The sequence below is a fragment of the Microtus pennsylvanicus genome, chromosome 10 (genome assembly GCF_037038515.1).
Source record: "Microtus pennsylvanicus isolate mMicPen1 chromosome 10, mMicPen1.hap1, whole genome shotgun sequence".
NCBI lineage: Eukaryota > Metazoa > Chordata > Mammalia > Rodentia > Cricetidae > Microtus > Microtus pennsylvanicus.
The window spans coordinates 89,671,866-89,696,079 of NC_134588.1; the positions used below are offsets into that span (position 1 = coordinate 89,671,866).

Sequence of the window (24,214 nt, forward strand, 5' to 3'; positions counted from 1 at the left end):
AGCCTATCCCAGAATTAACAAATGAAGAAACGACCTTAAAAATAAAATGACTCGGTTACTCAGCCCAGGCGGGTGAAATATACCACAGGCCATCCAGGGTCCTCACAGTCCCCAGCTGGCTGAAAACATCCACAGCCCGCAACCCCACCACCTTCCCCACCCCACCCCCGCCCCACCTCCGGTGCCACAGGGGATAGGGCAGGTAGGTGTCCTTATGATGAGCAAACATAAGGTGGAGAAATAAAAGGAAAGCAGAGTGGTCCATGTGCTGTGGAAAGAGGCAGAGCTGAAAAGGGAACGTGTTGAGAAGCAGGCTACTGTGGGCGGCCTGCTTGCCAATGCAGGCCAGGGTGACATCAGCCTTGAGCTGCTGCCAAGGGCCATGTCTGGGTCTGTAGTCCTACCGCAACTGGGGTCTGTGTTGCCCTCCATGGTGTGTGTTACCACAGGGGACCATAGGAACCATTCATGTTGAAATCCAAGGGCCATCCTGAGCTGTCCCTGCCCCTCACTGGACACTGCAGCAGGAGAACTGGTCCCACCCTTTGTGGGAGAGCTGCCCCTGCATTCCCACACTCAGGAGAGATGGCCTCACCCCTCACCATGGGCATGGGAGAGCTGGTTTTGCCCCTCACCTGAGGCAGCTGTCCCAGCAGCCCAGACTGACCAGCTCAGCTACGAGCCAGGACCACATCCTGGGCCTTGGGTTGGCGCATCCTAACATTTACCCTGTCTCTGACCTAATGGAGCCTGTGAAGGAACTGGTTCTGCGGAACAATAGCTGCAGGATTTCCATGACCAGGGCGACAGCAGGATGTCCGAGAGGAGTTTTGGTGAGGGTCCAGTGGTGATGGTGTGTCAGAGACCTTGAACCAGACCAATGATTCGTTGCTATGAACATCCTGGGTGGGGCTGATTGGACAAAATGGTATGCTGTGTGATTCGCCACAGCTCCAATGCCACTGGGATGGGTGAAGAGGTGTTGAAGATGCAGGAAGGATAGAGGAATGTGGGGGGATTTTGCTTGTTTTATCTAGTTTTTACTTAATTTGGGGGTTTCTCTTGGGGATGCTATAGGTGTGGAGGCAGACATGGAGGGACTAGTAGATGAGCAGATTTGGAACGCATGCTGTGATATTTCCAAAGAATTTTGTTATGGAAAATAGTGTGATTTTGAATTTACGTATACTTGTAATAGTGGAATATATTCTAAAATCTAGTTCTGTTGATATCAGTTCAAGGCTCATCAAAAATCCCTTCCTCCCCGCCATCCCACACACCCACTAAAATTTTGAATTTCCTTAGGAAAATCTGTGACACCTAACTCCACTGACCTTCATAGTAGTAAAGTTCCTGATTCGGTCGAATTCAAACATGATCTCGATGTAGCCGTTGGTAGCACTCTCATTCCGCCAACCCACGTAGTCATAGCCAGGCCACACGTGGTATTCGTGGGTCTGGGTAAAGTCATCCAGGCCGGATACCCCATCGGTCAACTGGCCTAGCCCTTCAGTCATACTGCTCAGGACAACGGAAGAGGAGAGAAGAGGGGAGCCCAGAGTTACTCACGCACCCACAGAAGAACTCTCCACCCCACTGCTTCACCACCGGATTTTACAAGAGACGATAGATAATGTTAGAGATGCAAGGATTTGGAGAAAGCAATCATTTTATACTTGTGACTTCTTTTTCTATATTGTGTAGTCCATGATACTTTGATAATAGTAAATCATTATATCAAGACACCATCTTCGGCTGATAAGCGTAGGCAAGAACACAGTGCATAACAGAAGTTTTTTATATAAACTAATAAGCCAGCTCTTAAAAAGGTTTGCTGTCCATGTAGCAAACATTGGCTATTGTATAACATTTGCTTATGTGAAATTTGACCTCTCCACTGATTCAAGGGAATAGATCATTAGGACAATATTAATTCAATTGGATACTTATAATCCCCCAAATGACTATTTCTTCCTTTTCTTGTTTCTAAGATTGTCATTATGGCCTTGGCTATTCATTTTACCTGGTGGGATCTGGGATTTAAAAATCTACCTCACTAATTTCTCATTAGACTCAAATCTAATCTTTGCCACCTGCCTGGTGGATCTACCTAAAGCACAACTCCAATCATGTCCTTCCCCAACCTTAGGACTCTTCAATGAATCATTGTATTGATGACGCTAAAAAGGAAAAAAAACCCTCTCCCTATCCATTTTCCCTCTTCTTGATCTCCTTCTTACTAGTCCTGGCCCTGGCATTCAAGTTCCCACCACCACCGAGAACATTGCCACGCTGCACCTTCTCCTGCCGATGAACTGTGAACTAAAATAAAGCCTTCTTCCCCAAGGTGTTTATCGTCTGGTATTTGGACACAGCAGTGAAAAAAGTAACTAATACATAGAGTAATCAATCTTCTTATGTAGCCGCTGTCGCAAACTGTGAATGCCCCAAAAGCAAGACCCATTTCCATTTTCCTTGAATACCTACAACACCTAGGCAACTTCTTCATACATTATAAGAACTGACTAGCAAAGTTTGGTTGGATTGGATTCAAGTGATGTCTCATTTCCCCTGTGCCTTGACTCTACGCTAGTTAGGGTGTGGCTGATGATGTCAAGATGCTGCAAGAGAGTGGAGCAGAAGTGAATGACTAAGTAGATGGATATAAGTAGGAACAGATGACTGCATTAATCAGGACTTCCCCAGGGACTATCAGCTGAGGGTGAAAGTTCATTCTCCACACCTAAGCTAGTAGAATGGCTGTAATTTTACAATATGCTTACTGAGATGCACTAATATTTCTTCTGCTCTGAATTTCACAATAGTCTGACCTCTCTTCCAGGCTCAGTCCTTGCTGATAAAGACTGAACTAAGAAGAAACAGTGTTAGAAATGGGCCAGAAGATTATAATGAGGGATTAGAATGGATAGGCACGTGTCTTACCCAGCTCTAAACCCCCATGTGTCTAGTGATATTTTTCTGCCCCAGCTCTCCATCCATCCACTTCAGGCTTCTCTGCTGCTCCCAGCTCCATCTCTTGCCATAATCAGATCAATATCATCCTCTACTGTTTCCTCTGCACCCTTCTACCTACCTTTCCCTGCCTCCATTACCAGCTCATCCTGAAAGCCTTTCTTATGTATTATAAACCCTAATAGAATAGTTTTTCTTCTCACAGCTTCTAAAGTATTGTATCTATGAAGTCCATTGTTTCTTAAATCTGTGACTTATTACTTTATCTCTAACTAAATCAACTTTTATTTGGAACATACATCCTTATTTCTGGGTCCAAAAATATCACTCCCACATTTATAGCCATATCACAAAGTTTAGCTCTTGCTTTGTGTAATTTCTTCCTGTCTACTGTGTTATTATTATTGTTATTATTATTATTACTATTATTATGCTTTGCAAAAGCAAGCTACAAATTGGAGATGCAAGTACCTCGCAGCTTGCCCCATCTCAGCTGTCTCACAGTGCATCCCTCATGGACATAATACTGGGGGGTTCACTGATTCGTTGATTACTGACTATATCACAATAATTTTTTGTTATGGCCATTTTCCCCATTCGTGTGATTGTTTCAGTCTTCTGGACTTTACCTGTAGCCAACAGCTCCATCATAGACAGAGTCATTCAGATAAATGATGGAGCCTCCAGGGAGTACAAACTGCTGCCCAGCTGGAGCATTGTAAGATACCAAGCCATCTGTCAAAGGAAATGCAGTTGTCAGTGTCTCTGGTAAGGAGATGTGCCTGCCACTTGACCAGGTGCCCCAAGAAGCTACTTGAGCTACCAGGGGTGCACAATCTTATGCATCATGTCCACTGGGGCTCAGTTTGGGTTCACAGTTGAACACTGTTAGAAGCCCACCTCAGTGGCAGTTACCTGAGTAATTCCGAATGTGTCATTCCAGGCACCAGGGCACCAAACCCTGGCTGGATGTGCATGCCTTATTTTTCTCTCTTAACCAAGGGAGAATCATTTCATTCCAAGGGTGAATGACTCCATCCCTTTCTGAGTTGATGGCTGGTCTTCAGTTCCCAGGCCTTAGGAGTTTCCATATGGGGCATACGATCCCTTCAGTAGATTCTTACCTAGCCAGACACAACCATAAAGCTCAACCCTCATGCACACATTCATGGAGTGGTCCGTGACTGGGATAAGGCGGACAAATCTGGCGACAATGGGCGGCTCCAAGTCCTTCAGGAAAACATCGTAAGGGTTACTGTTTCCGTCTAGCACCTAGGAGAGAGAGGAAATAGCAGAGGTGGCTTAAATCCACACTCGTCTTTCTTTACCCATCATGCATTTGATGAAGCCTTCGCTTTTTACTCACGGAAAGTATAATTACTCAGCTCCCCCAGCGGAGCGAATAGACCCTCTGTGCCATCTCCTGCACTTTGGTCACATTTACAGTGGCATGTCAGGTTTCAACATACACATAACTGAGCACATAGTCCATTTGAGTGGTTCTATTATAACTAAACATATGTTCCCTCAGAAGGTGGGCATTTTCTTCTTACCTGCTCCCCATGCCGGTTGCGCCAGGAGATCCAGCGAGTGCCATCTCGACTGTAGTTGATCTTGTACATGGGCGCAAACTCAATGCCATGACCCCCTGCGTGGCGCCCCTGGGTCCCCACAAGAGTGATAAAGTGCAGGGTACGTAAGTCAATCTGCAGAAATTCTTTCAGGTCATCAGGTTGCACGGGGATCTCGGGGCACCAGGCTCCGTCTCCTTCTTCAGAGTCAAGCCTTGAGCGGGAAGGGTAAGGCAAACAGAAAAGCTGTGGAATAAGCGTCAGTCACCAGCTCATAGCGAGCGGCTGTCCTGTGCCCGAGGAGCGAGCGGGAAGCGGCAGTCTAGTCCAGCGGGACTTTGAGGACCTCCCCATGTGTCTCTCTATCCTAACCATTCCCATTTGTGGTCAGTTTCCTGTCTCCGAAGCACCACTCAACCCAGGGATTGTCACCACAAGGGAGCTGGGGGTTTTCAAAACACATGTAACCTTTAGAGTTTAGAGAACTCTTGGGAAATGAAACTCTTGCCACCCCTGTTCCCTTATGGAGTTCTTTCACCATCCCCCTTCCAATTCTCCACCTCAACCTCACAAAGCTGGCCGTTCGTGGTCTGAGTATCAAGTTAAGGGAGTGAGGAGGGAGGAACGGAAGGGTCTCCGGTGTGGGCTATGCAATGCAGTGGAATGCTGGGCAGCAGAATGGGCCTGACCACCCAGCAAAAGCCATGGGAACCGTGGTGAAGGTGAGCGTGAGGGCAGAAAGCATGCGAATGGAGTGGCCAATAACCTGGTTTCGTTTATTACCAGGCTGGCCTAGCACTGAACATGGCTGTGAAATCACTGTAAGGTTTATTTGGGAACCTCTTAGCATTTTTCCTCTTCCTGGGGGGGGGGGGCTTCCTTTCCTCACAGATGCTACCCACTCATTCTTGCTTCTTCCTAACTCCTCCAGCCATCACCCCAGTCACTCAGATACTAAGATAAATATGACGGGGAAGGCCTATGAAGATTGATTTCCTTGTGGGTGAATCCATTTTAACAAAATCGGTACAAAATTGACATCAAAATAATTATCAGGAAGAGTAGGCATTGGCCAGCAGAATTGTTTCTGAGTTGGGAGTCTGTTCATTTAGGGAACCTTGGGAAATACATATACCACACAGAATATGCTCTGTTTATGGATGAGGATGGCCCTTCTGTGTGAGGTTTCCTTGAGGGAGCAAAGAACTTACTGGAAACCTCAGTGTCTGGTTTAACCGTAAAAGTCCTGCACAGTCACATTCCAGGTGCCTCTTGAGAAGCCCGCTCCCTCATGGCCAGTGTCCTACATAATCTACATCTCCAGGGACCTTCAGCCTTGGCCTTTCTCCCGCAGCAGCCCGCAGTGAGGTCAGGGAAAGCCAATCCACTGCCTATCAATGACCCCATTCACAGTGGGTGGCGGGGCTCTGAGGCTGCTGTGGTTAGGAAGAGGCTTCCAGGCCAGCAACTAAGCCAAGGCCTGGCCTCCTTCTGAAACACTCCGAGCAGCACAAGCCCCTCACGTCTCTCTTCCGATCTCACGAGTGCTCATTAGCACCATCCCTCAAGCCATGGCTGTGTGTCCATTTCCCCCAGCATTCAGGCTCTGATGGAGCCATCCTCACCTCCCGTATCTGGCAGCCGTGGATTCTGACCACTGACTTGAAGCTGTGATGTCCTCGTCTGGAATGTGGCCTCCTGACATGCCCAGAGGATAGCGACATGAAGCTGGACAAAAGAAACAAAGAGAACACAGAGAATATGCTTCCATTTTTATGCCAGAGCCCCCAGGAAGGCTGAAACTAGTAACAGGGTAGGAAGTAGAAGCACTGAAATCTTTCTCCATCTCTCTATGACCCCACTTCGGACACTCTGTGCTACAGAACTTCTTCCTGACCCTGATTCAAATACTTTTTATACCTCCAAAATCTAACCAACAGTCAGGCTTATATTTTGGCTCAGACTCTGGCAACTAATATGATATAATTTAATATGAATGTTCTTATTTTATTGAGTAATAACTCCAGTAGCCCATCTTTAGTTCCTTAATAGCAGATTTGCATATTGAATCAATTTCCTACAAGTACTAGAATCCTTGTAGCCATCAGATACCCCTAAGATCCACAGCACTCTGGCTTTCTGGGACGCCGACTGTATGAGATTATGAAACAAACCCATGAACTGCCCCTATGTTTGTACTGAGTAGTCTGGGCCCTGACTTAAAACAATAGTTTTAGGGGTGGGCTTCACTTTCAACAAAGAGAATAAAATGAAACATATGCAATTCCCTGTGGAAAATAACACAGCTTTCACACAATGAGGACCAGATGAAAGGACCACCATTTCTGAGTGTTGGTAAGCAAGGAAGGGCCCAACAGATGAGCTGGCTACTGCCCTGGCAGCGCCCACTTACAGCAGGGGGTGAGAACGCACCGTGGGAACTTCCTGACTTAGAAAGATGAAGCAAGTAATATTTGAATACTTTGAAATCACTGTGTTCTACACATTGGAACACAATAGAAAACGACGAGGCATATAAAGCAGGGGAAAGGAACCATCATGAGGAGGGAAGAGAAAGAACTGATTTTCAACAGTATTTTTCCCGAAATATTTTTTTTAATCATAAGATTCATATGAAACCACAAATGGCCTTGTAAAAACTAGAGCATTCTTACAAAAGAACAGACCTGGACATGTTAGAAATAGAGATTTCAAAACATATCCCAAAGCTATATTAATTAAAATAGCCTGGTGAATATATATATAAGTAATCTCACACATATAAGGTCAACTGGTCTTCAACACAGGTACCAAAAAATTGTATGGGGGAGGGGGAGAATAGCAAACCAATGTGTTGGGAAATTTGCACATCCACATGCCCAAGAGTGAAATTGACCCTTACACTATACATAAAAAACCACACACGGGGGTTTGTTAGACTGGCTTACAGGATCAAAAGCAGAAAGGTTCCTCAATGACCATCTTCAGACAGCAGAGGAAAGGGAACTAGCGGCTGCTCAGTGTAAGTCTCAGGACATTAAAGCCTTGGAAGAAGAGCCTAGAGGTGCGGCTCCCATCAGAGGCTGAAGGCCTGGAAGCCCCTTTGCGTCCAAAGCCTGAATAACCTGATGTCTGCTCTCAACAACTGACAACAAAAAAGGACAGCTGCCCAAGAAAGGCAAAGTCAAACTGAGAGCAAGAGCGAGTTCCACCTTTGCTTTATCTGTTCCATTTGGCCCTCTGCCTGTTGCAAGATGTGACCTACATTTGAAGATCTTAGATCTTAACTCTAGTGTATCTGAAGCTCAATCCAAGAACTACATGTTGATAGAGATCCAGAGTTAGTCTTCTGTGGGATTGGGCTCAGAGCTCTGCTCCCAGATCCCATCCCTCCTGGACAGAGAACAATGCTAGGGGCCCTGCTGGCAGCCACAGAATAGAGCATCCCCACTCAGTAAGCGCTCAGTCCCATCCATCATACATCTCCAGATGCTGGGCTGCACACATCACGAGAATCTGTGCTCTGGGACGTGTGAGGTAAGCCAGACATTAGGAAAGAAGAGCCAACAAGGTGAGTCATGAAATAAATAACTTCCCACCATGGGGAATGCTGGTCCTTGGGACAATAACCAAGACATTTTATGCTGCCACTGCCTCTACAACATGTCTCAGTAGGACTGTATTTCCTGGAAATCCTTTTTATGTCATCTCCTAATTGACTCCATGCAGGAATTTTCCCTATTGAACGGATAAAGAAAATGAAGTAACAGAGATCTGAAGTATGTCTGAGAGGCAGATGGGGGAGCGTCGAGAAAGACCACATAGGATTCTTGGCTGTGAGTCGTCAGAGGACCCAGAGGCTTACAGACAAAATCCTGGGGATTCAGCCAAGGGAAACCTTGAGTCACAATGTGCACACTGGCAGAAAATAGAACAGGCTTCCCTGTAAGTCTGACCATCTCTTACCTTACAGCAATCTATCTGTTCGTGTGTTGAGTTAACGAGTGTCCTTGTATCTAGGTAGCTGCTCAGTAGTGAATAAGATACAGAAAAGCGTTTCTCTCATAGACCTCCCTTCTGGTCCAGGGGACAAAGGGAAGATGAACGTGTTCAGAAATCAAGTGGATACAAGTTGCTTGCCTACTTGACAATGGCTATTACCGTCTCTGACTCTGACGAAGCTATCAAAAATACTAAAATTTGGTGTCGGGATAAACCCAACAGAGATTCTTTTAAGAAATAACTTTCATCATGGATTTTTCTATGGCCCTTACACCTCTGGGTCTCCTTGTTGAGATTTGGTGATCATGGTACGTTCCTTGACCCTTTCAACACCTGCCAATGCACAGCACTGCTCAGGTGTTCAACAGATACTGGGCAAACAGGTAGGCATGAAAAGCTCGAGAGACAGGTAGATGGATGGAAGGACGAAGGCCCGGATGGAAAAATGGACAGTGAACTGCAATTAGATCTTGGAGTGCAGTGGAGGAGTAATTTCAGGCTCAGAATCTCCCAAGTGAGTCACCATCTGTGGAGTTCAACAAGTTTTTGTGACGCAGCAGCTTGCCCAGCAACCTCTGGTCAGGCAGGGTCAAAGTTCATCAGAGGGGGTGAGCTACCGGTAGGAGAGGAAGAAAAGCCATAGCGCAGGTCTTAGTCAGTGCTACTGGATAATGAGTCACCAAGATCTACTAGGAAGACTTTCTGGAGTTTTCTTGAGGGTTCAGGGACTACAGATAGACCTGAGGGATGGCAGGAATCCTCTTCTGTGCTGAGATGTGAACCTTCAGATCAGTGCCAGAGCACTGATACATATATATATATATATATATATATATATATATATGTGTGTGTGTGTGTGTGTGTGTGTGTGTGTGTGTGTGTGTGTGTGTGTGTTTTATATTTATTTATATTTAAACTTTATTTATTTAAATTTATTTATTTATATTTATTTTATATTTAAACTTTTATATTATATATGTAAAAGTTTAACTTAGAAATTAAGCATAGCAAGAGATAAATAGTAATTAATATTAAAATAGAACAATTATGATGTTCCATGGTAAAATTATATGAATGAAACTGTCTCACATCATTTTTAAAATGTTAATTTTGATAACGCATACATGTCTGTATGCACACACGTGTATGCAGGTACATGGACTCATATGAACTGGGTTCTGAAAGGGGTAGTTAATCCCTCTGAGCTATAGCTACAGACAGCTGTGGGATGCCCAGCTTGCTTTATGAGTTCTGGGATCTGAACAGAGATCTTCCTGAGTCACAGCAAGGTCTCTGAACCTCTGAGCCATCTCTCCACGCTCTCTCCCACCTTCCCAAACTGCACTCACTACTCTCAAGATGAGGCAGTGCTTTATATAAGGAGATGGAGTGAGGGAAGCGACGGACGACAGACGCTGGGTGTGAAGGAGGGAGAGGAGTCGGGATTTCATCATGTGAGTCCCAATCACTACATTTAAAATTTGTGAATAAGTTCAGACTTTGTCCATCTTGCATTTTCAGACTATGATTGGCTACAGAAAATTGAGACCAAGGAAATCAAAACCACTAATAAGGAGGGGCTAAGGTTCAACCTCAGGCAATGAGAGTTAGGCTAGGGATCCAGAAATCAGGACCAAAGAACATAAGGTTGAAAACAGGGAATTCAGAGACAAACGCTAGTAAAGTAGCAATGTAACATGCAAGCAGGATTTCTCCGTGACTCAGTGTTACCAGGGGCCCCACAGGAAGGGCAGAGGAAAAGGACAAGCTGATCTTGGATGGCCTTTCTCATCCCACTGGGTCTTTGGAACCAGAAGAAGTCTTGGCCCAGGGAACCCAACGTGGCACTTCTCCGCAGCCCCACTGTGGTTTTCCTATTGAACGTGCCTATTTTGAGTAACTGGTGGAAGGGATCCCAGCTACTAGGGAAGACTCAGACTGCAACATTGGCTCCAGCTCTCTACGTCAGACCCCTTCCTTACTCCCATGCCTCTCTCACCAGATCCCACTCCCTGTTCTCTCCATATCTTGAGATCTCACCAGATCCTACTCCCTGTTCACTCCATATCTTGAGATGTAAAGAAACATGTAAGTAAGGAGGGCAGCCTGTCACCGGAAGCAAGAGTCGCTGCTACAGCAAAGGGTTTGCTTGCTGAGTTGTCTTGGTGGTTTTCCGGGTGCTTCTGCTACCCACCAATCTCCTGACAGAGACGCCGATGGACTCTTCCAGTTTCCCTGAGTGGAAAACTACCAGCATCAGCTGCAGTAGGTCCTGCTGAGAACTCTGTCCATCCCAAGCTCCTGTAAGGATTGGCAGGCAGGCTAAGGAGAAGCAGCTGCCACCAGGCCCCAGCTTCCCAAGAATTACTTTTCAGACTCTCCTGCCAAGGCTGTGAGCCTGAAAGCATTGCTTGTTCCAAGATGTTTACCGCCCCATGGCCAGCTCCAGCCCATGGGCTCCCATCAATGAGTATCCTATATGCAGCTTCCAGGAAAACAGCACACGAAAGGTTTGAACACAGAGGTATGACCCCTGGCTCCCTCCAAGCACACATACTTGACAAAGAGAGATTATCAGGGTCGGAGGCGGAGCAAACCAGTCTGTGGTCTAAAGAAACATGAGTAACTGAAAAACGTTAGAGTCAGGAAGAAATCTTAACTTATTGAACCCTAGACCTCTATATTTGATATAAGAACTCGTGAGTCTTCAAATGGTGACCGGAGTTGCTCAGAGACTTGCAGACAACCAGAGCAATGGTAACGGAAACCCAGGGTTCTTAGCTGTGGTCCTTCTCAGACCTCCTCCGTCTACTTCTTGCTGTTCTAAAAAGGACAAACCCAGTCAAAAAATGTCACCTGAACCCTGCTTCCCACAGACTTCACAAAGCTTATTCACACTGAGACCCTGCCAGGGTCCTGGCAATACCGTTATGATTGCCTACTTCAGGTTGTGGGGCTGTTTTTTTTTATTATTATTATTTTTGGCACATGGGACTCTTGCATGAAGATCACTTTTTCCCAGTTGACACCTCTTTAAGAATATCCCTTTGCTCTGAGATATTCAAAATAGTTTCCAGAAACAAGTGTTAAAGACTTTGAGGAAGAAAATCTGACTATATGGGCTTCAGGGTTCGGAGGTACATTTTCCTTAGTATGTTAGGTGTCAAGGCCAGGCCTTGTGTGCATGTAAGGGGAACACTCTCACACCAAGTGTGGGTGAGGCTTTATATCCTTTGCTGGTGGGAACTTTTTTCACGTTGGTTCTTCATAGCTTTGAACTCCGAGAGTGAAACAGTCCAGTGTGGTGGCTCAGCGGGTAAAGGCGCTTGCTGTGCAAACCTGGTTACCTGAGTTCAATTCCCAGAACCCACCTGAAAGTGAACGGAGAAAGTGAGCTCCACAAAGTTCTCTGACCTCTGTATGTGTGCCACGGCGCATGCATCACACAAACACATAATGAAGGAGGAGGAGGAGGAGGAGGAGGAGGAGGAGGAGGAGGAGGAGGAGGAGGAGGAGGAGATGATGATAACAAAATAGTAATGTTGATAACATACATTTTAGGTGAAGCACAACCATTTAAGAGGAATCGTAGTGATAACAGAGGAAAAGTTAACTTCCCATGCCTGTCCCCAGATAGGCTAGGGTAGCTTGTGATAATCAATGTTTTCGCCAAGAGTACGTGAAAAAGCTGGATAAACTTCATAAATGCTCTGCTCAAAATCGCCTGATTGATGAGGCAGGGAGAGCAGCGTAACCAAGACCTTAGAGAAGGGAGCAATCTCAGAGAGGAGAAAGAATCCTCGTAGTCATTTTCAGCCTCCAGCAGACTGGGACAGGGACAAGACGCTAATGCTCGCTGTGGCATCCGCAGAGGGTTGCTATGAGAAAAAAAAATCAGTGCTGATGAGAATCTGCGATGGACTGTGCACAGAGCTCTTCCACTCAGCCACATGCCTGGGGCTGGGCCTAGTAGAGCAGGAACGTAAAAGCCAAAGAATTCAAGACTTGCAAGGGGAGAACTCACGGGGGTTCTGGAGACGCTCTCAAGGACCAAGAATTCAGCCTACCAACGATGTAGCCTAAAGATGTGTTGTTCTGCCAGATACAGGCAGATCCAATTGCTTCACCAATGGCCAATCTAGACTTAGGTTCACAGCCCCTTACAGCATGCTCTAAGAGCTAGTTAGGCCAGATTCAAGAAGGAGCAGGCCATGCCGGTTTTGCCTACTACACCACGGGGTTTCCAGTAGCTACTCAATGAATAAGGTGCAGAAATGTGCCCATATATGTGGAAATCCTTTACTCTTAGCATGCCAAAGGAAGAATTCCAGTTCAACCTTTTGGGTACTATAACCTGTTCTTAAGATGTAAGGTCTAATGAGGGGTGTTCCTGTGTACAAGCAATACTAACTACAGAAAGGCTGCTCTCTCGGGATAGAAATTGGACATTTGTTCTGTTTAAACAAGACACACATCTGATCCAGGCATGGTGGTCCACACCTGCAATCCCAGCACAGGTTGGAAGTAAGGGAAGGAAGAGCCAGAGTTCAAGGCCAGTTTTAGCAACATTGAAAGTACAAACCCCACCTAGGCAATGTGAGACCCTATATCAAAACAAAATCAAAAAGAGTGAAATGAGACAGGAGGGAGTAAAAGGGGGAGGGGGAGTGAAAGACAGACAGGCAGGCAGACAGGCAGACAGGCTTATACCTGCAGTCTGAGCACTTGGGAGGCTAAGCCTGAATAGTTTTTGTCTGAAGCCAGCCTGGGTTACATAGCAAATTCCAAGATAGCCCTGGCTATATAGTTTGACCCTGTCTCAAAACAAACTAAACAAAACCCCAGAAAGACAAAGGAACAGTAGCTAAAGACAGAACATGCTACCATCATTAACTTAGTGGGCACCCACTTGGGTGGCTGGTGCGGGTCCATCTATCACTCTTGAGAAAGTTCCTAACAGGAGAATCTATTATCAATCTTAAATGTTGATCAAACATGCTAAAAGAGAACACATTAAAACCATGGCCTTTCTAAACCACATCTCCCCCATCTCCACAGACCGGGCTTATGACACCCTGGGGATATGTTAGTGGTGACACAGAAGGCGGACCTAGATGTCTTGTGTCTTTATTGTGGTTGTGACACTTGAAAGGGGCAGTCTGAATTCATCCTTACAAATGCCCAGAGTAGGAGGTGTACACCCAATGCGACCACAACCTCCTTTATTTATAACCCTCCAAATATTCTCCCTGTAGACCATAGGAAGGAGAACACAGGCATTTAATAATAAGCAGAGCTCTCTAGCTCCTGTTTGGGCAAGGTTGCTCTGCCTCTTCAACTGGGAAGGGTGTGTCCCCATTCAGACCTGAGAGAGACTGGGCCTTACTACATCTGGAAAGGGGGAATTCAGTTCACCCTCCCTCTCTGATTTCCTCTCTCTCAGCATCCCATCGTTAAAGGAATCACTTCCCCATGGCCTCTACCTCAGCTTCCCCAACATCTTTCCGAAATCAAGCTTCGCATGACACAATTTACATTCTTTTCCTGCCGTGAAGCACAGAGAAGCCTCGAAGTCCCTTGTCTTTCGTTTCTACCCTCCCTGTCCTCATTACTCAAGTGTTGGCTGATTGCCTTCAGAAGCCAAGCATGGCGACAGGCACCCTTCATGGTCATGGGTGGATGGGAGGTCATCACCACAGAAAAACAGATAAAGGCCAAAGCCAGAGACATCTTCCAATCAGAAGCAAAAGTTGCATGCCATTTAACAGTGTATCACCACCCACATAAGCCCATAAAAACACACACAAACCTCAAATATTTAACGACTGTAACTTTTGTTTTACTGCGTATGTGTCCAAGCCACCAAAAGCTCTGAATGGCTTATTTTGTTGCATCCATGCCCTTCAGAAACTTGCTAAAGGCAAAAGCTCATCTGCAATCTCCCTATGCTAGAGCAAACACACTTTGTCCCTTTGGGGTCAGAATGACCACAGCCTAGGGGCGGGCAGCAGCCTCATTCTCCACTAAGAACTCAAGTCTTTCTTGAAGACTACAGGAAAAGTATTGTTCATGAGTAACTCCTTTTCCTACCCTGTTATCTACAAGGTACTCACTTTATGTGTTTGGTGTTTGGACTTTATTTTCAGTTCCCTACTCTTCCTAAAGACACAAATGGCAATTCAGTATTTGCAGATAACAACTTTCCAAAGCCCTTTACTCACTACGTTCCTCACTTACTACGTCACTATTGTCTCCCATGTGCCCCCCCCATGGGGGGAGGCCACCTTGTGAAATGCAGACAGTAAAGTTACATCCCCCACCTTGTAACTGAGCAAAGCTGGTGCTGTTGGGGTTCTGTTTGCTCCCCAGAGATCCACCTAATGTGAAGGGAACTTGGTCCCCAGTGTGGAAATCTGGAAACGCTTGGAACCTTTAAAAGGTGAGGATTTGGGGAAGTCTGAGGCCCCAACCCTGGGAAGGAAAGGTAATTCTCTAGGACTCTGTTGTAGGTTGTTATCAAAGCCCCAAACTGGCCCCATCCAGCTCTCTCCTTGCTCACACGTCTGCCATTGTCATCCACCACGCCCTTGAACCTCCCAACCTGTGAATAAACAAACATGTTTTCTTCACAGCCTTGTTCTGTCCTGGTATTTCATTATACCAACAAATCACCAGCTGCGGCACAAAGATTTACTTTAGTAGTGAAGGCCATAACACTGAACAAGGACAGAACCAGAAGCAGAATCTTGACCTTTGATCTCCATGGTCACCGTCTATTCACCCCTCCGCCACCATCCACTACAGATAGCCAACAGTTGCCACACTGTTCAAAGCATAACCTCAAAGGTCAGGAAGACCTCCAAGTAGAACAATCTGGAAAAAGGCTTGAGGGAGGTTCTTACTGATGTAAACTTTGCAATGTCCTGGTCTCAGAGACACTGAAATATAATAGCACAAGGAACCTGCCGCTTGGGGAGGGCATACAGCAAGGACCTTAGTCCTAGGTGGTCATGAAATATTTGACGTACCAAAGACTTCAAAATTATGTGTCACTTGCTTATGTGACTTCGCATTGACGATCATTCCTATCTTCCTACTTTGTTTTCATGTGTGCCTTTTCTTGTATTCCAGTTCGTTGTCTTCCTCTTGTCACCTGGCCTGGTAGATTTCTTTAGCTTTAGCTCACTGACATACCTTAACATTCCAACCAACAAGACACTGGAGGTTTTACTTACTTGGGCAAAATGTGATCATAATTATAAATATACAAATAAATTAGCCTGGCATTGTGGTATGTATGTATAATCTCCCAGTTGAGGCAGGCAGATCCCAAATTTAAAGCTAACCTGGGCTATGTAGTGAGCTTAGGGCCAGTCTGAGAATTTTTTTTTTTTTGATTTTTCGAGACAGGGTTTCTCTGTAGCTTTTGGTTCCTGTCCTGGAACTAGCTCTTGTAGACCAGGCTGGCCTCGAACTCACAGAGATCCGCCTGCCTCTGCCTCCCGAGTGCTGGGGTTAAAGGCGTGCGCCACCACCGCCCGGCCAGTCTGAGAAATTTAATAAGGCTCTTCATCAAAAAAAAATTAACTAGAGTAAAAAAGACTGAAGATTTAAGTCAGTGGTTGAACATTTGCTAGCTTGCACAAGGCTTTAAATTTAATCTCAAAGTCATGTACCCAAACACCCCCCCCCCCAATTGGATATCTTAATGATACCAGCTTCAAGGCCTTGGGGTTTTGTCAGCTCTTAAAAAAGGCCTTGCTAAGCAAGACTGTTGTAAAGTAGTACTGATACTTAACTCTAGACACTTCAATGCTAGGTCTCTATAGTAACCGAAAACACTGGCACCTTGTGTATTCCTACCAGGATCAAGGGTCCTCCTGTAGTCTCTTTGCCTCTCAGCACAGAAGCCCTAAGCACATCTGACAAAAGCCCAGAGGCCCAGGAGAGGAACTCTGTGTGGTATTCTGACTGTAGTCACACGATCATAACCCTGGCTCTGAAGCTTAGCCCAAGTCTCCTAGGGCTCTGACTCAACCGACCGCAGAAAGAGAAGTTCTCTCCTCTCCTGCACTCCAGCAGCTCTCTGCCTCTTGAAGCTTGAGACCTGAGACACAGGAGTGCAAAGTAACAAAATACAGGCAAAACTTCAGAGTATAGATAAAAATCCACCAGATGCTTTGGGTAGAAGGCTGTATTTTCACAGCAAATGTACTTGGAGCACCTTCATCCTAAGATGTAAGACCCAAGAATTGCAAAAGAGAAGCATATTCTATGTAATTTCAAATATAGAAGACAGTGTAAAATAATCAAATTATCAATGAAGTCTGTGATCGCCATAAAATAAATGGCTAAAATTAAGGAAAATAAGGCCTGGTATCTCTTAAGCACATCTCATGTCTTACGTTATGCCAGGTCCCTTCTGTGCGTTATCCTGTTCTTCATAATAATCCTTAGGTAGTGACCAATGACAGGCAGGAAGACTGAGGATGTTCAAACAAAAGTTGGAAACCTGCCACGCTCACTCATACAGTTAAGTCATAGCCTGGATCAGTGGTCCTCAGCCTCCCTAGTGCTGCAACCCCTTTACATGGTTCCTCATGTTGGAGTGACCCCTAACCATAAAATTAGTTTCCTTCTTACTTTCATAACTGTAATTTTGCCTCTGTTATGGATTGTAATATAAATATTTAATATGCAGATGGGTCTTAGGCAACCCCTGTGAAAGGGTCATTCAACCCCCAAAGAGGGTGCAAACCACAGGTTGAGGACTGCTTGCCTAGATCCAAAGTGAGATGTGGCGATTCACTTCCCAAACATGTGTTTCCTGGCGTCATTTTGTCTCTGTGAACCTGTGTACCAATGAATTCTAAAGGTCTACTTGTCATAATCTAGAATCACCTGGGAAGACAATCTCATGGAGGACTTGCCTAGATCAGGTCAGCCTGTAGGCATGTCTGCAGGGGATTGTCTTCTGTGTTAATTGGCCCAGCCCAATGTGGGTGGCACCATTCCCTAGGCTGTAGGTTCTGAACTGTGTAGTAATGAGAGAAGCTAGCTGAGCAAAAGCAAGCATCAAGATGCATTTATTTTCTCTTGACTGTGGGTGTTATGGGACTAGCTTCCTGAGTCCTTACCTTCATTTTCCTTCACTGAAGGACTATAACCTACAACTACAAACCAAACTTCCTCTCCTGTGTTCCTTTCATTCAGGGCGTTTCATCACAGTCACAGAAATGGCACAGCCTCAACTCTCAGTTTCCTCATTTTCAACAGATTAGATGAAACCAATTTTTCTTGAGCTTTCCCAGAACTGGCCACAGAGTCCTTTAAACATCCAGTAACAGAGAACCTTTTTTTTTCTTTTTTCAAAATGCACTTTTGCCTCCGCAAATCAAGCCTGAGATTTAACTTCCCAGGCCCTAGTATCCATGCACTCACAGCTGGCTCCTCTGTGATATAGGCTCCTCTGCATTGATACTCTGTGGTCTCACTGTCTGCAGGAAGCAGTGGAGCTTGGAGGTCAAGGTCTATCATCTTGCTAGCACTAGATGGAATCCCATTCAGGCTATGCTGCTTTGCCTATAATTTCAGTTATCAACTAATATTTGTGGTCCTTCATCCCTTCTCTGTAAAACTGGAGTAATGGCCAGGCAGTGGTAGTGCATGCCTTTAATCCCAGCACTCAGGAAGCAGAGACAGGTGGATCTCTGTGAGTTCGAGGCCAGCCTGGTCTACAAGAGCTAGTTCCAGGACAGGCTCCAAAGCTACATGGAAACCTTGTCTCGGGGAAAACAAACAAACAATCAAACAAACAAAACCTGGAGTAATACTGCATCCTCATCATCTACTATGGAGACTGCATTGTTAACACCACTTCAAATGGTACTAGGAGTTTACACCATGGGTTTTGAATATCAGTTGGTGCTTTTGTTGAGCTCTGCAGTTTACAGTCTCTTTTCCCCTTCTTAGTATACTCAAGAGAGTGCTAGGGGCAGTTGAGTTTCTGCTATCCCCACAAGAAGATTCTTATATTGGAAAGAAGGATATAAGAGGCCACCCAGGGCTAGACTTGACAAACAAGCTTGCAAGGGGGAAAAAAGCCCCTCTAGCATTGTTCACTTGAGAGAAATTCATCCTGGGCATCTCCTTCTTGCTTTTTATATCCCTTCCTCCAAGGACTCTATTCCAATCATCAGGGAGAGAGGATGAGAGAGAGAGAGAGAGAGAGAGAGAGAGAGAGAGAGAGAGAGAGAGAGACCATTAGTTAAATTCTCAGCATTTCTCTCAAGACATGAATAGTGGGGGCACAGGGAATGGAAAATAATTTTTCATTTTGGAAACATATAGAAGAAACAACATGCATCAGCCTTGGTGGAAGTGAAGGAATTTGGAATCAGGTGACAACTTGGTACTGAAGGGACCCCAAACATCCCCAATGCCTCAGTTTCTTTGCCAAGGTAAAATGGCCCTGAAGAACTTCTACCTCAGAACTTTTTCATTTAGCACAATGAAGAGACCAAAGTCCCATATCTGAGCTCTGTGTCTTTCTTTTAGTCTTATGCTAGTCTTTGCCTTCAAGTTGAGCCTCAAATTTAATTAACTTACAGCTATAAACAAATAAGTAAATAATGAATGACTGAATGATAAGGCTAAGTATTTTTCTAAATGAACTTTAAATCATTCACCAGAATTTTACAATCCCACTCAAATTGCTGACTTGTAAAAATAAGTTTTGCAAATTTGTTAGTATAGTTGTTTACTAGGTGTGGATTGCCACGAGCCAGCTTCTGAATTATGATTCTGCTGTAAGATATTGCCCTCGCTCCTTCCAGTACTTCCTCCCTCAGCTTGGCAATTGTTACAATTGGGATCCTCGTGCACAGCTGGAACTGAATGGTTGCTAGCACATCCCGCCCATCCTGCAGGGCAGGAACATACTACATCTCAGTATTTCTCACGGAGACTTCCACAGCCCTACCCTGCAGCCCCTCTGGCCGCTTTGAACATTGCCATCTCTGGAAACGTCAGTGGCGTCGCTCAGCTTGCCAAGTCCTTTGCCAAAGCTCAGCTGCTTTAGAGCCCAGTGCCTTAGACAGTGGGTCACAATCTCAGATTGGAAGAGGAGGTGTAACTGAACATGGAAATTGTCAAAGTATTGGCAGCAATAAAGGGGTTTTGAAAATGAAATGACAAAGATCAATTATTGCAAAATCAAATGCATAGCACCTGTGTGTTTCTGGCAGGGCTCACCCCTGTTACACCGTGCATCATCTCTGGAACCTTGCTCCTTAGCCCACAACACGTGCACTTAGCACTAAGCACAATGTCAGGACCCCAGTGCCCACAAACTCTGCCTAAATCACAGAGCTCAGATTCCAGACTATCGTATATTATGGGCTTCAGTGTCTTTACCGCATTGCAAACATTTCTGCCCTTATAGAAACATAATGATTTAATTATGGAAGGAGCCTTACCATTTTCCCATCAGTCCTCTGTGTATACGTATCAAATTAGTGTATCTTTGGCTAGTATTATGTTAGAATGTTTAACTTTTAAATTGTTATTTGGGTTGCTGAGTTCAGGTTCATTTTTTTTTAACAATCATTAAGTGAATTTTTGGCTTGTGACTGACAGGATAGGATTTCAGACACCTTCTAACATGGCCGTAAACCTAGTTCTGTTAATAGTTGGCCATATAGCATTTACCACTGAGGAGAAATGGAAATTTCTTGCCCGCTTTCACATCTCTGCTTCCAGTTTAACTTGGTGAAATAGAAGTGGAGGCAGAGAGAAGGGCTGTTCCTTTGGTATGTACCACGCTCCTAGGAAAACCTTTTGAAATTGAGATACCTGTTTTTTGTGCTGGTGGCAAGGGCCAACAGAAATACCTAACAAGAGAGCAGGGAGTAAGATTGCCTTCGCGCAGCCTGCTTCCTGTTCAAGGACTACAGCTCGTGTTCTAACACTGGAAGCTGGTTTTCCTGGTTCAATTGCTTAAGTGCCCCTCCAGGATACCAGCCTTCGCGATGACACCGAGCACCTCAGCCTCATGGGCACTCTTCGCCCTCTCCCTTGGAGCTCAAGCAGAAAAACCATCGTGGGAGACGACCTAACTTTACAGGGTAGGAGGGATACAAGGTATAAAAATAAAAAAGGTGTCCACATTGAGATCTGAGGGGCCCCCACAATAATGGAGAAAACATTGAATTCTCTCAACCAACAATTCTTAGATTTTTTTAAAGGAGTTTTGACCATGTTTCCTATTAAGGGAATAAAGAATAGTCTGTGAACAGGGCATTGGTGGGGGAGGTACTCTCTCAAGTGTACCATTATACTGGTAAAAAGACAAAATGAATGCACCCTTGAGGATGTAATTATAGCTAGCTGAAAAATGGAGCTCCACATACTATTGTGGGAGGCTAAGTGGGTAAAAATCCCTTTGGAAGACTCTACGGCATTATGAAGAACATTAAATAACATGTTACAAGTGGCCCAGGAATTCCACTTCTGAACATAAACTCAAGAAAATTGAGTATATATCCTTACCACAAACTCTATGCAAGAATAGGCAAGATTTTTTTTTTTACACAACAAGCCCAAACTTTAAACTATCCAAGTCCCCATCGATAGTAGGCCATGTAAATGAAGAACACAAACAAAGTAATAATATACAACAGCAAGGACGGGCCATCAACCACGGCATGTGGCCATGGAACAAACGCAATAAAGAAAATGTTGGTTTAAAGAAGCTGGGTGTAGTATCCATACATCGTATGCCTCTGTTGATATAAAGTACAAACAGGCAACGAGTCTTTCTTGCTAGAAAGCAACATAATGGATGTCACCGGGGTGGGGTAGAAGAAAGAACTCCATGATGCCTCTGTTTCTTATATATTAAAGTGTAGCTCACTGCCAACCTCTTGATATTGCCATACAATGTCATCATCTACAAAGTTCACATTCAAGAGTGGCACAATCAAAAAGATCACATAAAAAAATCTCATGTTTTATATGTGTACACTTTTGTGTTAGCCCACATTCAAACTACCCTCTGCTTCAGGTTAGACATATCTGAATGAATATGTTAGGTTTGTAAAAAAAAATCTATCAAATTGAACACATAAGGTATATGTAGTTTTATTTGTTTATATTTGTCAAAGAATTAAAATATGGACTTAAAATCTTTACCTTTCTCTTTACTGTGTACATTTTTGTTCTTACAGACTCTGGGCATAGCTATATGGCTTGTTTTGACCAATGAGGATCACCCCTAAAATACTGAGAGTTGAAACAGGGGCTTAGCGGACAAGCGCTACCAAGCTACAGCCCTCATCCCGCCAATATGTTCTTAACAAACAACCTGAACAGAGGGCTGAAAGATTATTTGCACATGCTTGCTTCCAATCATGCTCTTGTGCAACTTCCATGAAAACATAACCAGGCTAGTCTGCTAGAAGAATCTACAGAGCCACAGCCAAACTGCCCTTCCTCAGGGCCAAGGCATTCCTAGATGCATCAATAGCCAACTGCCTCCCAGATAGGTAAACGTACTAAGACAGCTCAAAGTACAGTCTGACCAAGCACAGCAGAAACCATCAAGCTATAAGCTTGTGAGCAAAATAAACACTCATTTTAGTCACTGAGCTATTGAAGATGATGAGCAACATTATTGTGCAACAGACAAATGGCACCATTATATACTTTAGGTTAAAGCTAAAAGATAAACCAACTAGAACACCACACACACACACACACACACACACACAAACTGACTTAAAAGATTCATCTCACATCCTGTGAGAAAGGGAGACTACGTGGGATCCTGGGAACCTGGCATCCCACAGACTTAGTGTTCCAAAAGTATAGCAGATGATCAAGTAAAACCCAGGCCTTGCATCCAATGGATAAGCTCATCCAAAGAAGCTCCTTGCGCATCTAAAAGTTCTCTCCCATTTCTCCCAAAAGGCACAGCAGAAAATAGCCATTTCTTCTCCCATTTAAACAAAAAGGCATGAAAACTGTCCTGATCTACATAACACCTCTTGTAGAATACCCAGCACGCTCTATATGGACAGGGAACGGACACGACGTTCTGTTTCCGACTTGGCCACGTTTCACCACGCAGGTGAAAATTGACACTGTGGGTTCCCTTGGCAGATCTCTTTCTGAGATGACCACTGACAGGCGTGGGCAGGCACCTGGTATTCAGCTTCCAACTGAGTAGTGGCTGTGTTACCTGGATTAACCTGAGCTTTTGCAGAACCCAGGATGGGCAAGAGCAGGAGCAGCACCAGGGGCATTCTGGGAATCGGGATCATTTCCGAAGATGGAGTTGGATCTGAAGTCTGCAGCCCACCAATAATGCAAGGAAACAGAAAGAGAAGGAAAAGAAATGAGTGATGCAGATTTCACCAACACACACGAACACGATCTTCCTAGATAATTTGGAATTCTTGCAATGTTTATTTCTATATTTAATACTTCAATAGACCCAGAGATTATCTAATGCAAGAATTTTCCAATTCTATTAGATTACGCACTCACTCCTGAAATTAAAATCAACAAAACTATACACAGGTAGCAATATATTACTGAGGCAAATACCAAACAATAACAAAAAAATAAAATTTATATTTATGATGTCATCTAATGTTTTCATATTATCAGCATTAGTTCCAACATTAAAACAAAAAGATCAATAACTTTAACCTATTTTTAAAGGTGTATAAGTTCAACATTTATCTTGTTCCACTAGATTTGAAGTGATATGCAGAACTTTGTAGTTTACTTTTTTTTTTTTAGGTTTCCTCGAAGAGATCTATGTGACAATGCTTGAGACATGGACATATCAGTACATACCCAGATTCAATTCAGTAAAGGCACACATGTGGGAATTTTTATATGTATGTATACGAGTGAACATAATGCACATCCATTGACCCCCTCACTCCGACAGCTAAGAGGGCCCAAGGGCAGAGCATCCTGGCAGTGACCATCCATTGACAATGCAGACCAAGTGTCCAGATCTTGGTTTTTAATCCCACCTCCAATACAAGGAATCAGAGTTCCTTAGAGAAAATGGTTGATTCTGAGACCCGGTCAGAAAATCCGTAAGATAAGCCTGGGATTTATGTTGTATACACACACACACACACACACACACACACACACACACACAAAATGAAGTATGTCAAAAGTATATAGGCGTCAGTAACCAACACTAGAACAATTTGAACAATAAAATAAATAAAGAAGTATTAGATTATAACTCAGTGTATAAAGTAAATATCCACAAGTCCATGCTGATGTAAACAGAACACTGAATAAACAAGCAGGGGAGAGCAGCCCATTTTCCAAGAAAAAGAATTCCAAATAATTATGTAGCTAATCTGGTCCTTACACATAAGTTGTACATAGCAACTTGCTTCCAAAGGATGCAGCAGGAGCCGGGGGAGGGACCGGAGAGCATCTTTTTGTGGGGGGTGGGGTGATCTGCAAACTACCTAGTGTCAGGTAATTATTGTTACATAACATCAGCACTAAAAAGTCATTGTGAGATGTGTGTCCTTGGTGGGATGTCAAGGCAAGGCACTTGAGGTCAGTGGTCCCGACCCACAAACTATGACCTTCGTCTGTTCCAAAGGGCAAAAAAGGCAAATACTAAG

General features: G+C 44.5%; 1 protein-coding gene across 5 annotated transcripts in view; it reads right to left on the bottom strand.

The window, feature by feature from the left end:
• Positions 1 to 24,214, bottom strand: part of Ddr2 (discoidin domain receptor tyrosine kinase 2) — a 116,634-nt gene that overhangs the window by 20,812 nt on the left and 71,608 nt on the right. For all 5 annotated transcript variants that reach the window (XM_075989038.1, XM_075989040.1, XM_075989039.1 and 2 more), the window contains 6 exons: positions 22,786 to 22,894; positions 6,170 to 6,272; positions 4,527 to 4,758; positions 4,098 to 4,245; positions 3,603 to 3,708; positions 1,335 to 1,518 (listed from right to left, as the gene is read on the bottom strand). In XM_075989038.1, coding sequence (XP_075845153.1) covers positions 1,335 to 1,518; positions 3,603 to 3,708; positions 4,098 to 4,245; positions 4,527 to 4,758; positions 6,170 to 6,272; positions 22,786 to 22,867 — 855 coding nt within the window. In that variant the 5' untranslated portion in view covers positions 22,868 to 22,894. The remainder of the gene's footprint in view (positions 1 to 1,334; positions 1,519 to 3,602; positions 3,709 to 4,097; positions 4,246 to 4,526; positions 4,759 to 6,169; positions 6,273 to 22,785; positions 22,895 to 24,214) is intronic.